The sequence below is a fragment of the Pyrgilauda ruficollis genome, unplaced genomic scaffold, assembly GCF_017590135.1.
Source record: "Pyrgilauda ruficollis isolate IOZ18807 unplaced genomic scaffold, ASM1759013v1 scaffold64, whole genome shotgun sequence".
NCBI classification, from domain to species: Eukaryota; Metazoa; Chordata; class Aves; order Passeriformes; family Passeridae; genus Pyrgilauda; species Pyrgilauda ruficollis.
This window is the reverse complement of record NW_024528155.1, coordinates 958,396-973,950: the sequence shown is the minus strand read 5'-3', so window position 1 is coordinate 973,950 and position 15,555 is coordinate 958,396. Positions and strand designations below refer to the sequence as shown.

The 15,555-nt window shown below is 38.5% G+C and overlaps 1 protein-coding gene across 1 annotated transcript in view; it reads right to left on the bottom strand.

Annotated features, from left to right (window-relative positions):
* Positions 1-15,299, bottom strand: part of SRFBP1 (serum response factor binding protein 1) — a 66,934-nt gene extending 51,635 nt beyond the window's left edge. Inside the window, exon 1 of the mRNA XM_041484173.1 lies at positions 15,201-15,299. Within this exon, the coding sequence (XP_041340107.1) occupies positions 15,201-15,230 (30 nt within the window). The 5' untranslated portion in view covers positions 15,231-15,299. The remainder of the gene's footprint in view (positions 1-15,200) is intronic.
* Positions 15,300-15,555: the final 256 nt, after the last annotated feature.

Here is a 15,555-nt window from a genome sequence, read left to right as displayed (position 1 = left end):
GGAACACAGTTTTTCAATTACTGTTTGTGCCAATGTCATGTTGATCAACACCACTGACTTGTTAATCTTGCCTTTGCCATCTGCAGCTACATGAGAACAGGTTTGAATCAAGTGGATTCAATTCTATCCCAATACAACTATCAAAACATACAAAAATTCTTGAAACATGAGGTAAATTCTTCTGGATTAAACTATTTCACCCTGCTGCCCAAAGCTGACAGAAATGCCAGCCAATGTTGGCTAGAGCATCCAGAAAGCAAAACACCTGCAGCTTCTCAGGCCTCTGGGTACTCACCCTGTCAGGTTTCCCAAGGGATTTGCTAAGGATGAATGAATAAAGCACACCACCCACTTGGGCGAATTTCCACCTTCCTCACAGGAAAAGTAATGCACACACCCCTTGTGAGTTACTGTCAAACCCTTCCTCCACAGTCTGCCCATGCTGCTTTCTTTGTATTTTCTCAACTTAAGCACTGAGATATGGGCTTCTTTATTCCATATAGCACTGTATTTCCTCCTGCATGGAGAACGGTTGTAATTTCTAGTGTAATTTGTCCAAGTGGAAACCACAGTGAGTACTCGGAAATGCTAGAAAAGATAAATTTCATCTAAAGGTTTTGAAAAGCAATTCCAAGTATCTAAGATAGCAGGAAAGGAGTAAGACTAGCCTAGAATTACTTGATCATTGCCAAAGACCAAAATTTAATGGATTTACTGCTTCAAAGTCAGTGTCTCAGTGGATGGAGTCAGACTCTATGCAGTACTTCAGAAAGCATTCAAGTCCAAACCAGGATCATGAGATGGCTAGACACATTTCTAAACCCTATATACACATCAGTAACTGTAAACGTCCAGATAAGAAGTAACAGTTATAAACTAGCCTCAAAATGCTATATTAGATATATTACTGCTTCCACATGGAAGTAGAAACTACACGTTTTCCAAAACAGAGGATCTGAAGGTAATTTCTAACTCTGTATTTAATTGATCAGCAAGTCTGAAAACCCCTAGCTACCACTCTGCTAAAAATATTTCCATGGAATGTTGAAGGACAATGTGATGAAGGCATTCAATACAGACAAGCTCAACTCAATGGACTCTGATGTCTAGGAATTCTTAATCAGACCAGAGCTCTAGCTAGAACTCACACGTGAATTTCATGCCTCCTTAAGCTCTGACTTTACAGAAAGACAATAACAGCAGAAGTTGCAGTAGTGACAAAAGAATTATGAGGGTAAGCACACATAAATAAATAGTAAGAGTGCTGAGGGCTTCTACCCCTTTTCAAATGGTGAACCTTTTAAAAGCAGCTGGAAAAGAGCGCTGATTACAAGCTACATAAATCTACATTACATGCCTACAGCTGGACTACAGTGACTCACAAACAATCTATGCAATTTTTTACATTAATTATATAGGTCACAAACATGATCCAAACCTGTAGAGCTGAACTGCCATTATGAAAAGAAAATTGTGTCGAAATTGGGTAAGAACCTTTCCCCCTAACAAATATGAAATTTAATCACAGTGATTCCAGTATTAATTTGGAGGTATGTTTGGTGACGTGACTGCTTTGGCTTGGGATTAAGAGATGCTAATATAAATTGTGGTATGGCCTCCTAAAAACCTTCAAGTCTTGAGCGCTAATATGTTGCAACTTTTCTCAGCTACTCTGAAAGAGCAGAATATCAAAACTGTATATTCTGGAATTATATTTGTTAGCCCGGTTTCTGAGAAAATTAGGTTTGTCAGTGCACTGCTTGTCTGTCAGTATTCATCTCTGGTAACTTTTGGGCTTATTAAACTGAAATCAAGGTTGACCAATCATCACAGCTCCTACATGTTTTGTGAAAACTGGCAGCCATGTAGGAGCTGTGAACTAACATCAGCATGGCTAGCATGGAAGAAAGCAGAATTCAAGTATTTTCCATTTTGGCTGGGAACAGTACATGCATACTCATTCACCAGCACATGTGGCTCTGAGCCAACCTCAGAACACCCTCTCCTGACTGCCCAAACAGGCAGGAAACATAGGCCATAACTACAGTTACTAAGAACATGCCAAAACCATAACAAAACCAAGGATAACATACTGAAAACTAAACAGAGACAGAGGAATAACTGATGACCTACACTATATGAAGTTTTATGGAATACTGGACTCAAAACTGTAACATGCCAGGCATTGCTAATTCTCAACTTACACTCACAATACATTTTATTTTTATCACATTGTTTGTACTGATGATTTAATCTCAGGATTGAAACTTCAAGGGAAAATAGAACACAGATGACTTGCTCAATGGGACAGAAGAAGGCCAGTTTCTTCTGTACAAGACAGTTCATGAAAGACACTTTTATAGTTACTTCAACTGCCCTCAGATTGGACTAGTTTCACACACCAAGAGGCCAGGTAAAGAACGGGAAGCCTGTACAATGTTACAGCATCACAATATTTGACAAATATTTTTATCTTACTATTACCAGGAAAATGCATTATTATTATCTGTCATTCAACAAAAACATTTTGTAGTAAGACTCATTAATTTCAAAATTGGTATTTCAATGTCATTATATCGTTGTTATTATTATGCAAGCATAAAGGAATAATTAAGAAAAAATGGTTTCAAGTTCATTAAGTGAAACAAAACAGCATCAGGAGAGGAGTGATGAAGTTGGAGAAATACCTACTAAATTTTCCATTTCTCCCTAAATCTGAATGATAAAAAACTAGCTAAATACCACAATTTTTAGATTGACCATAAATATACATTTAGCCTGTATTATGATATTTTACTATGATAAGAAAAATTACTTTTGTTTTAAAATTTAAACTAATTTTTCTTCAAACTCCTCCTCTGTAAAGTTTGCCCTCTGTCAATACAAGTATGAAGAGGCCTAAGTACTAGAAAAAGACTGGAAGGCTATTTAGGTATGTGAAAATTCCCATTAAAAAAAGGGAATGATCAACTGTCAACAAATGGAACAGCAATCAACTTCTGCAGCTCATGCAGAAGTCCGTGTTCTAGATAGAAGCAAACCACGCCTCAAGTTACATCTTGCAACAATTACAGCTAATTTTCATCACCAGCATTGATACATTTTGAAGGGATATGCTGCTCTCCCTATTACACTGTCCTCTGAGCCTGAAGAAATTTCAGTCCTGCAAGAAACTTTTATTGTCATTTTAAAATAAATTTCTCCTCTCTAAGCTGTAATTTTCAAGAGTGTGCTTTCTTGTCTGATGTTCTGATATGACATGTATAACATTTACATAGACAAAGAAATCATCTATAAAAGTAGCATTACAAGACCGTAACAAAAAACTTCGCACAGGAAGTAGAGTGGTATGTCATGGAATGACACAGCATAATAAGAAAAGCACAGAATGGTGTTAAATCTAAAACAATACAATAACAAGAATAACAACAACAACAACAATAATAATAATACATAACCATTTTCTTATGTCTGGGAAAAAAGCTACTGAGAAATAAATAAGAAGATTTAGTATCCACATTTTTAAAGGAAAAAAATCTTTTGTTAAAAAAAGAAAAGAGAACAAGAAAATAGGGAAAACAGAAAAGATATGTTTGTGGTTTATGGCTTCCAAAGTATGTGGTACTTTTGCCTTTCTTCTTAAAAAAAAAGTCTGCCGTCTTATTCAAAAAATGTTACCAACCCCAAATTTCTTTGAAGAAGCATGAAACTCCTTTTACTAATAGACTATCAACTCTAACTTTTCTTATGGTGCCCCTAGCACAGACACCTGACATACCTATAAAAAGTTAAGTATCAAAATGCATCCAATGATTACAAGTACAACCAACTCCTGTTCAGACCTAGGGTATGCCAGTGACCAGCAAAAGCCATGGCCTCAGGAAACACACCCTGATAAAAACCTCATATAAGGGAAATCCAAACTTGCATCACAGATCTGACTTACACTTCTGAACAGACTGAATATTCATCCAAAGACTATGAACATCACCAGAACATGAGATAAACTTCAACAGGCTTCAAACATGCTGCAGTATTATTGGCCTGACAAACTCTGAAATATTACCCTACTTCTCAAAGAAAAACTGCTCATCCCTTAAGATACTTTCTGCTATTATGTCTCTATGACTTACATTTTTTGTGGAAACTTTCAGTCAGTAGTTATAGATTTATGCAAAAAAAAAAAAAAAAAATTTAAGTAGCACTACCATATAAGCTACTCATCAGTCTTTTTGGAAGGATGGTAATAATTCTTGCAAATAATAATTGTGGGAATGCAGAAATACCTTGTTACACCAGTTAGTGTTCCTTATTCCCTCAAATCAGTTTAAAAAACAAAACAATTTCATGATGAGAATTTTTCATAAACACAAACACATGGGAAAATCAGTGTTTTAAAAAAACCCCAAAAATCTAATAATCTGCATTCTTCCTAGAAGTTTCTTCATGACATCAATAGAAACTGGGGAAAAGGACAAGTATGAAAAGCAGAAGAAATAAAGCTCTTAAAATATCCCTACCAGATGTCTGACATCTATTTATTAATTTAAATACCTTTCCACAAGTTGCTCTCCATCAGTTGCCAAGATGCCAAATCTACAACAGATTTGTACACCACTATCCCGGTGCTACTTGCTAGCGACTTGGAGCAATGCTTAAAAGTTCTTGCAAACCCTCCTTTGTTGTGACAAAACAAGTACTCTCACCTGTCTGCCCAATAGTATGTTCATTGTCCAGCCATTGACAACTTTTCTTCCACATCAAATGCTGGTTCTGTTGGAAGATTTCCTTCTTCTGAAGCTTGCTACCTTCTTCTTCAACCTCTAGGTGCTTCTTACCAAACTGATTTCTTCTTTCCTGTCCTTATAAGCTCTCCTCATTCATCAAGCTATTTCTTCTTGTTCAACACACCCCATCACCCACCCATCTTTTTCATCTGTTCTAACATTCAAATACTTTCAAGCCCCTTCCTTCCGCAGGAGCAAGCAATCACCTTAACTGCCCTTTTGTTTAATATTGTTTGGAATTCCTAACTTACCCATGTAAGATATACTCCCCTGCGCTATTCACAACCTCTGCAGCATCTCCTCAGTGACACCTGACCCGGGATGAAATCCACCATTCATTCCTTTGAAGCAGTTGCCATTCAGAACAGTTCTTACCAGACTCTTGTGCAAACAGCTTTTACCTGCTCATCTCTTGCTATATTAATGTACCTGTGCATGACCTTATGCTTTCTCATATGTGTCCTCATTAAATAGCAAAGAGGATTCACAGAATCATTTACATTGAAAAACACCTTTAGGATGATAAAACCTAACCATAAACCAAATACTGCCAAGCCAACCACTGAACCATGTCCCTAAGTGCCACATCTACACACCTGTAAATACTTCCAGGAATGAGGACTCAGCCATGAGCATCCTGCTGCAGTGCTTGACAACCCTTTAGGTGAAGAAATCTTCCCTAACAGCCAATATAGCGCAACTTGATGCCATTTCTTCTTGTCCTGTTATTTGGGAAACCAAGGAAACCTGTTACTTGGGAGACCAATCCCCACCTCACTACAACCTCCTTTTAGGTAGCTGTAGAGAGCAATCCACCTCAGCTTCTTTGTCTATGCAGTTTCACTTGGTATTAAATGCTGTATGATTAAACAGGTATCATTATGACCCCTCTTTGCAAAGGAAGTAACACAATGGTATTTTTTTTCATATAAAAATCAGTAAAAGACTTTTACATCACTTTATATGACTTGAAAGACATTCAAAAGAGTCACTGAATTTAGTAGTTGGCCACTTCACTTTTCCATTAATTTCTCTTAACCACTGCAGCACAAGACAAACTGAAAAGAATTTTATCATTACGTATCAATGAGGAATTGCAATGAATTCACAACTGGCTACTATTCTCTTACAGGAATATCTCTGTCCCCAAGCCCCCAAATTCTACTATGAAGAAGTCTAACACCACACCTCCACCCGTTTCAGCCTTGCTCCCATCTTCATTTAGCACCAAGTTCCAGATCCAGCAATGTAAAGGCTGCTGAAAGGCCTCTCCAAGGACAGCAGTAAGGAATTACACCCATTTACTGTAACAGAACTATTTCTGAATTGTGTTTTACCCAGGCATATATAGCCATCAATTACATTTAATAAAAAAAGCTACACCGCGTACTGCAAGTACCTCACAGTTCTCTCAAAGTAAAAGTTACTAAGTTTCCCATGACCGTTTGCATGTTTTTTTCATTATTGTACACTACCACACCAAGGAACCACAGATGTTTTTGTTTTATGAGAGCATCTTACTAGCCTACGTGGCCTACCACACACACTTTATATAAACCACTTGAGCTAAGAAAAAGTTTTCATTCCTGTCCTCAAGTACAGTAGTCCAATAACGGCTGTATACAATATTGTCAGAAGTAAAAAACTGCCTTGTTAGCCATGGTTAATTGCTTCAGTAATCCACTGAAAAAAAACTGTGTGAAGAGCAAGCAGATCAGAATTTGCTGCTAATATTAGTAAAACTGATGATGTGGCAACTCTAGAAACTTTAGAAACAGCAGCTGGAACAGTTCCTAGGGGAAAAAAAAAGGCCACAATTCCTCAGAATTTTATCTCACAGAGTATAAGTTTGGAAATTTCATAAGCTTTCAAAAGACTTTTTCCTTAGGACATTTACATGGTCTGTAAAAGAATGTCAGCAATTTAACACTTGAACTGTTTTAAGCAGAAATCAAGCCCTATGTAGTACAACTTTCTTTTCCTTCTTCAAGAAACTGTTGTGCCTACAATTATTTATTAGTAACACAACTAATGCAAGAATTTTTACATGCATTTCCATAGAGCTAAAATGACTGCTGCCAAGTATTCCAGAGTTTAAAAAGTAAGCTGTGTTTGGCTTTCCAACTTTGCATAGACTTGTAATATACAGAAAAAACGCAGTGATTTGCCAGTATACTAAGAAATGAACTGATGGAAAAGATTAGCTATTTAGTTTTGAATCGTGCAGAAATTTATCTTTTCTCAGTTCTCATAACTTGTTCATATGCCTTTCCAAGACTTTAAACTGACTTTAGTGACATTTAAGAGAATGCAGAACAAGCTTCAAGGAAGTATTTAAGACCATGTGCGAGCCAGGGATACACAGACCTTGGCAGTGCCAGTAGTCAGCCACAGCTTCAATTTGACCACAAAGCATCCTAGACACCCATACTTTTTCAAAAGTATCCAAGAGCTAGCCACTCTACCTTAAGAATAATTTTGAAGTGGTCACACATGAACTTCAAGCCAGCTTAAGTCAACCAAGAGGCAGAGACTCTGTGATACATCTGAACCATACGGGCAGATAGCTCAGGAGAGTACAAGAACTGGTGTCCACCATCTGAGGAAGAGTGTAGATGCTGGGGCACTTAACAGAACTGAAAAACCTGGTATAGGAGTCTAGGGTAAATGTGTCTACTTCAAGAAAATGGCGTGGCAAGGGTACTGTATAGGTGCTGGATGAAATACAGCTCATAAATCACACAGACAACAGCAAAAGAGAACTTGTCTATAGACCAGCAAAAAGAATTGTCTCAGGAGTAAAGAGTTCTGAGTTCCAGTTTTTCCTTTCACGGAGCTCATGTATTTTATGCTAATTGTTGGATAAGCAGCCCTTGGAGCACAGTCAAGGACTTTTCCTACGGAAATGCTCCCACTGGTGAAATACATGACCAGGCTCACCTCACTCCATAAAATCACCCTTTGCCAGACAGTAGCCCAGCAACAGTATTTGTTAATATTTGTGATTAGTGCACTCTGCTGGTCATTGAGATTCACAGGAATCAACTCACCTCAGACTGAGGGAACCTATACATCAGCTTTCTCAATTACTGGAAAGTTTTATAACAACTAAGCCATCACACTAAAAATTTCTCCCCCTCAGATAGCTTTATGCCTTAAATTAAAATACCCTATTTTTAATTATGAGCAGTTCAGATATATCTCACAGCTCAGTCCAATACCAGGTAACTGGTCAGATGCCTCACCTCAAGTCTCATTTCCCCTTTATATAAAGAGACCAGACACAAATATGAGATTGGCCTAAGGGATTCCTCGATTACCACATAGCCCAGGGGATAGCATAAAAATAGATCTTTGGGGGTAGCTACTTTATTTCAGTGAGATGCTGGATCACTGCACTGGACTGGCTGCCCAGTATTTCAAACTGCCTAAAACAGAGTAGTGTCTACAGCACTCTGTCAACCTTATTTTGAAAGTTTCCATATAGAATTATTTTTCATCATTGTAAGGAAGGCTTAGGAATATACTTTAAAATATCACAACATACCTTAGGTAATAGAAGCCATTTGGATCCTTGCATCTAATACACTAAAAATCTGAATGCTCACATCAATTTGCCCATCACAGCAAAAAGCATTTTAAAAGAAACCCATTGAAGCATCGTGCTTCAACAAGTCCCTGAGAGCAGCAAGTGCTAAATTCTTAATTACTGTTGGAAATACAACTCAAATACTACATTTTCCTCTACTTCTTACCAGACTGCAATCTTTTCTTTATCAACAGATAAAGAGACCGGTTTTTCTCCCCTCAGTCACATTTCCCAAAAAATAAATATAAACTTAGGGACATACAAGAGACTGTATGACCAGGTTCAAGGAAGTATTTAAGAACACAAATCGTCAGGGATAAACAGATCTTGGCAGTGCCAATATCCAGCCTCAGCTTCAATTCTGACCAGAGAGCATCCTAGGCACCTGTACACCGAGACACCACAGAAATTTTAAGATTCTTCTTTAAAGCCGATTTTTAACTAGTCTCCTAGGAACTCAAAATGTAAAGCTATCAAGATTAGACAGATATAAGGGCTCCTTTGGCTTCCCCTTTGAACTCTGTAATTCTCCTGCCTTTACAGCCTTGACCACTGTTTAACTTCTGTAAAAATACCTGTCAGACAACATAACTGCACATTATATATCACCATACTGTAAGTTTTTTCTGGTTCAATACCCTCCTTAAATTCTATGTTTATTTCACAGAAAGCCATTGCTTACAGAGAAACACCTAAGTGAGATGAAATACAGCACAGCTCTATCAGCCAACCAAACAGCTCACTCACTCACTGTGGTGTGACAGTCCATCTCTCTACCTCTGTGCCCATCTCCCCCATCTCAGGTGCCACAATGCTATTGCTCCCACTCGCTTGTAAGACTCTGTTACCACCAATCTATAGCAGAAAACACAGTAGCAGAAAACACACTAGCAACAAACTTCTTATGATCACAGGAGCAGGAGGCAAGACCACGTGGCTGGAATGCATGAGGGAGAAGCCCCACATTCAGAAGCAGCAAGTCCAGACACTCCTGAAACCACAGTTAGAGAACCACACTCTGTAAGGGGCACGGCTCATCTATCTGAGCTGCAAAGCAATGCTCCACAAAAAGCCTTAAGTGAAGGTGCTTCAATGTTTAAAACTCTCTCAGTTTCTACAGAGTAAGATGTGAGTAAAAAACCAGACCAAGAATAAACAAGATTTTGAATTGTATGTATAATTTATCACCCTAAATCAATAAAAACCCAGAGAGGTATATCACATCTGAGTGACAAGCTAATCACACACAATGCTGAAGAAGACTGAAAATATGGAAGATCTTGAGTAACTGCAAATAAATATTCACTTTGTACAGAATGCTTCTTGCAAAAATGGTGACCATTGAAAGACTAAAAAACTTTAAGTTAGTTTCATCATCAATTCAAAAATATTTATACAAGCATGCTAGACATACCATATAAAAACTAGAAATATATAATACACTAAGGATTAGCACAGGTAAATACTCAGATCTTTCACATTTGGTGCACCTTGCAAAAATCATGAGGCAGTTCCTGGTTATACAAACCAATTCAGCTCCAGGAAGAATGAATGCCCCTCTCAAATTTCCCCCTCCCTAATCTTTCCGGATATTCCGTTCAAACCACTTTCTTTTTACTGATGTACAGAAACTTCGGTGACCAAAAGTTATTTACTTATAAAAGGATATACTTGAACTTTCTTCAATTTGTGAATCAAGACATGTATAAATGCAATTTCAGTAGCTCTTTGTTTTCTGTCTTAGCTGCGTCTGAACACCTAAGGACAAACACAACACCTACCTATGCTACACCAAGACACTTCAGTCTTTATATAACCATCTCCAAATATACATTTACTTCTATTTGCACTGTGATAAAAGATAAAATAATTACAGATATAGTTCTGTACAATTATTAAACTACAGCTAAAACTCAAGACCGCAGTTTCAGACTTCCAGAGACTGTATAACCTTAACTTTCTCCTTAAGGTTATTCCCCATGGCTTTTTGTCTGATTTTTTTCATTATCAGCCACGCTACTCATACCTGACTTTGGAATACACCAATCTAAATTCTTAATTCACATATCCAGGCTACTTTCTAAACGTGCCATTACCTAAACTGCTGCCTGGCTAAATCTGAGGCCACGATGTCAGCCCTAAATCTAAAGAGTAGAAGAGCTAAGTGTTGCCATGTAGAGTATCACAACACAACACAAAGTGCTGGGACCCAAAACAATATAAATGAAATTTATCACCTTGAGTTTCATTACTAAGCTCCCTACATAACAATTTTAAGTCTGGACTTTGCTTGACAGGCTGAAAAATATGTGCACACATGAATCATTCTCAAGGTGTGATTTTATTTTGAGCTACCTTTCAGGAAAGAAAAAGAATTCTATTGTAGATGACAAGCATTAAACAGACATCACTTTTTATTATCTAAAACCTGTAGTTTTGAAAATAAAGAGAAAAATTATTTTGTCCACATACGATCAATTATTACAAATTAAAGAGAAAAATTCACCAGATAGCAAAATTTTGATATCTAATCAATTTAATCCAATTTTGGAAAATTTGATTCGCACGTCACATAGACAGAAATTACTCTCATCTCTAAGAAATTGCTTTATATATTATGATGCCTTACTACTATTCAACTTTAGCTGTTATGGCTCTCATGGAGATACATATAAGAACACTGATTTTTACAACACTGTATACAGACTTCATTTGCATTAGCTTCATGAGTTTTCTGCAGCATAGCTCCCTGAGGTAGCTGCAAACAGAATACCATTAAAAAAACAAAAAGGGCTAAAAAGAGAACAGAATTTTTTGTTGCAATAATTCAATACTTATAGCAGATTATGGCTGTAAAAGCAGAACAACATAGTTTAAGCAGCACAGGTTCTGAAAAAAACCCTACAAATCTGTAGGGCTCCCTCTCAACAGCTTCTGTTTCATACTATTGTGTACTGCTGATCAACAAGGATAATTTTTCACATTAAACATGAGCTATTTCCCTTTAAACTAGCCCTTATCCATGGTAATTGATGATTATGTGCTGCCATCTAGCAAATGTTTCAAGAAAAGTTTAACTTTGGAAGCTATTCTGTGGCAAGACACCTGAAATTTCTTAGACAGCCTTTTAAAATAGGAAACATATTCAAGACAGCAACAGGTTTTTAAAATGATTCCTTCAGCCTGCATGCTTGTAAGAGTAACCACAACTGGAGAATACAATTAGGATTAATACAGACAAACCCTTCAAAAGTAAGACCATATGCAGTGAATATGGAATTGCAAAACTAAAATTTTCATTCTACAACTTATGCTTTCCTTTGTTTCAGTGAACACAATGAGTAGAAAATGGTAAGAAATACTGCATTTTCTTCTTTCCTAAAGACTCTAGTCTTCACTGTTTCACTTTGTTCCAATTTTCTGGGTTTTATTTCCTATGCACCCACTCTCCCTCCTTCCCCCACCCAATTCTTCCTTGGTAATCAAAAAGCAGCAATCCCATACAGTAATACTATGCCCACATTAGAAAAAAATGGTATTTCTTAACCATTTTCTTAATTTTCAATCTCAATTTTTCAGTCACACTGAAACTGTACCACGCTATTTACCAGCAGCAAGATGGCTTCCTAAAATTACTGGACCTTGCTGACTGTGGGTTCTGTCAAGACCTTATTTTTTTGTTATTATCTAGGTATATATTCAATTAGAGAAAACTAAAGAAAACATTTATACACTTTTGGCACAAGTCCTACTTGTTAACATGGAAATAGTGTGATGTTTTAAAGCACTTGCACTGCTATAAACAACTTTTCATGAAAAGAAACACTAATGAAATGTCTAAACTAATTATTTGTGAATATGATTGGTTTCTTATTATCTTCTGTCTATTTCACCTCATCACAATAATTGCAATTTCCTCTTTTCACACTGGGTCCTTACATTGTACCTTAGATCTCTCATTCATCCAGTCACCTGAACAGTACATTTTCATTCTTTGCTCCCCATAGATCAGAACAGTGGGGAGACTATTGCTCCATGGAGGTATTATTCTTTAAGCAAATTATAATTTAAAAAAACCCCAAAGCCCAATAACTTTTAAGGTCTCCATTCCTTTCCAATTTCTCTGAAATTAGGCAATGAGTTCAAAAGCTCTCAGAAAGGACACAGGCACTACAGTCCACTATTTGTCTCATTTACCCAGAGCATTTTCTTAATCACCATCATCACTAAATAATCACGCAATTACATGTCCTCTAGTTTCAAAGCACATATACACCTCATGTGTAAGCTTTTTGACACTTATAACTATTTGTTAGCTACTAATATCAAACAAAAACCAGTAAGTAATTAAAATAAAGGCCAATTAACATTAGGATAAGTGCCATTTATATCACTGAGAAACACTGGTTTTAAGAATATCTGTTCTTCCTGTAAACAAAAGGTGAATTGGTAAAAAAAAAATTTGAAATCTATCATCCTAGAATTCCTTAAGACTCCACCATTTAGCAGGACATAGTATTTTATGTTAATTTAAAGCAGAAGTCTTTCTTAGCTGGAATTAACACCTGAAATATATAATACCACAGAATTTCATAGAATGGTTTGGGTTGAAAGGGACCTAGAAGACTATCTGGTTCCAACCTTGCTACAATTGGAAGAGTCATCTCCCACTTGACCAAGGTGCTTGGAATGCATGGCCTTGAACACCTCCAGGGACAGGGCATCCACATATGCACAGCCCAACACATGCTGGTGCCTCACCACCCTCACAGCATAGAATTCCTTTCTAATATCTAATCTAAATCTACTCTCTTTCAATTTAAAGCCATTCCCTCTTATACTATCTCTACATGCCTTTGAGAAAAGCTTTTCTCCAGCTTTCTTGTAGACTCCCTTCAGATACTGGACTGCTGTAAATCCAGCAAACAAGTTTATCAGCTATAAAAGGTTGTCTCTCCAACAAATATCATAATATCTAGTGAATATGACCTAATGGGAAAAAACCCATATGATCCCCAGTATTGTCTGGTTGTGAAAAGCTGAAGGTGCACAGCATACAGCTACTCCATAATTTGCTTTCCCTTAGCAAATTGGAAGAATATACAAGAAATATTATTTAATAGACTGCATTTTCAAAAGTTATTCCTTTAAAAATGGTCCTAATAAAATTCCTCCATTTAATTTCTTCCTCATTAGAGGAAGATATGATTTTTAATCTTAAAATGGGGACTTATTCTTACAAGGGCATCTCTGTAACAAATACCCAGGGGGTATCTGTTATAGAGATATGAAATATCCAGGTATTGATAAATAATTTCTTTTACATTTTATAACTAAACACCACAGTAATTAATACAGCTCTGACACATACAAAAGGACATACGCATAGAAATGGAAAACACCTTTTAATCTACTCACGCTAGGTCTCATTCTACTCTAAGCCAGACTGACCTTCTGACTCTCCTGAAGAGATGGCATCCAGGATTTCAGCCTCTGTCCTACCTTACATCTCAGATGGACCTATTACTACAGACTGTCAGCTTTTACCAGTTTCTACAAAAGTAATCTCCTCCAGAACATTCAGTTTCCTCTTAGGAGAAAGTTATGTTCTAAGTGTAAGGTGAAATGGCATTCCCAGTGTCCTTACTGAAGTCTTCCAATGTTTTGTGCAGAGACTTACTGTACTCTTTTTCTGAAGAGCTCCTCAGTCAAAGAATGCTTCTGTTTTCATCCCTTGTTATTTTTGTGGTGAAAGACTGTGAAACATCATCCAAATGTGAATCAATCACAAGAAGTCCACATTACCACAATGAATGAAATACCATCTTTCTTCCTTGGTGATTTACCAGTATGTTTCAACGTTAAATCACTCATTTCTGACCTTACACTTAACAGCAAGAACCAAAAACTACCGAGTAAATATCTTGATTTTATGTACTATCAAACACTTTTCCTGATGAAGACGCTACACTTCACTGAATTCTTGAAATCAACTTGCAAATTAACCCCTCTTCAAGTTACCACATACTTAAAACAAAGTAAGTTTTGTTCTGCTGATAACTGTAATCAAGCTGTTAGTTACGTAGGAATTCTGGAGGTGCACAGTGCTAAGTGCAGGTGCCGGTATCACACATGCTCAGCAGAACTGCCAGCTATTCTAAACTGCTGGTGCAACACCTAAAATAAGGTTACTTTAGTTGAGTCAGGCTTACTGTGCACAATGATTTGCAAATACATAACCAAAACCCATCAAAAGTGAAACACACATAGCCGAATTCACACTACCAAGAAGAAAAAAAGAATATACTGAAATAAATATGAAACACCAAACTTCTCACAGAACAGGAAGAAATTAGCTGTAACCTATCAGTTTTTCATTTTCAGTCCCTCCATGTCCAGGAAAATAAGGCAGTATCTTTGCCATCCGGGAGACAGGCAGCTGGGGCTTTGGTGGGTCCGCTGGATCACCTGCAAAACTTCAGTGGGAACACAAACACAGCAAGACAAGCGTGATGGAAGGACACTCGAGGACAGGACGTCGCACCGAGGCACACGTGTCGAAATGGCGCGGCACCCCCCTACAAGTAGCTTCACTTCACCCGACGGATGTTTGTTTTCATCACAGCTGAGCTCCAGCACCATGGGACGCGTTTTCCCACGCCCCGGGACGGCGGCACTCACCTGCGGTCTTCCCCACGGCTGCAGGCCGCCACGCCGGCTGCGGGGAGCGCCGGCCCCAAGGCGGCTCGCTCGCAGGGCGATCCGCCGCCGCGGCCCTGCCCGGCCCAAGCCCCCCGGCCCGCTCCCCCCGGCGAGTGTCTCACCTCGTTGTTGAGGTTCAGCACGGGCGCCATGACGCCGCAGAGCCCCGCAGGCCGCCCCGAGCGCGCCCCACGCCGCCGCACGAACCGAAAGCACGCGCAGGCGCCGAAGGGCCGCTCCCGCCCCGCCCCGGAGCCCTCGTTCAAAACGGGGCTCTGGAGCTTTGATTGGGCTTCTTCCTGCTGCTCGCTCGCCATGAGCGGCCTGCGCAGGGGGCGGATCCCGAGCCCGGCCTCCCCGAGGCGTCTGGGCCATTCCTGAGGAGGTCGCCGCCCACCAGGCGGGACCTGAAGTATCGCAGCGCGGCGTTGTGCTTGGCGGCGCCGGCCGGCCTGCCGGCTTGGTTGCTTAATCCGG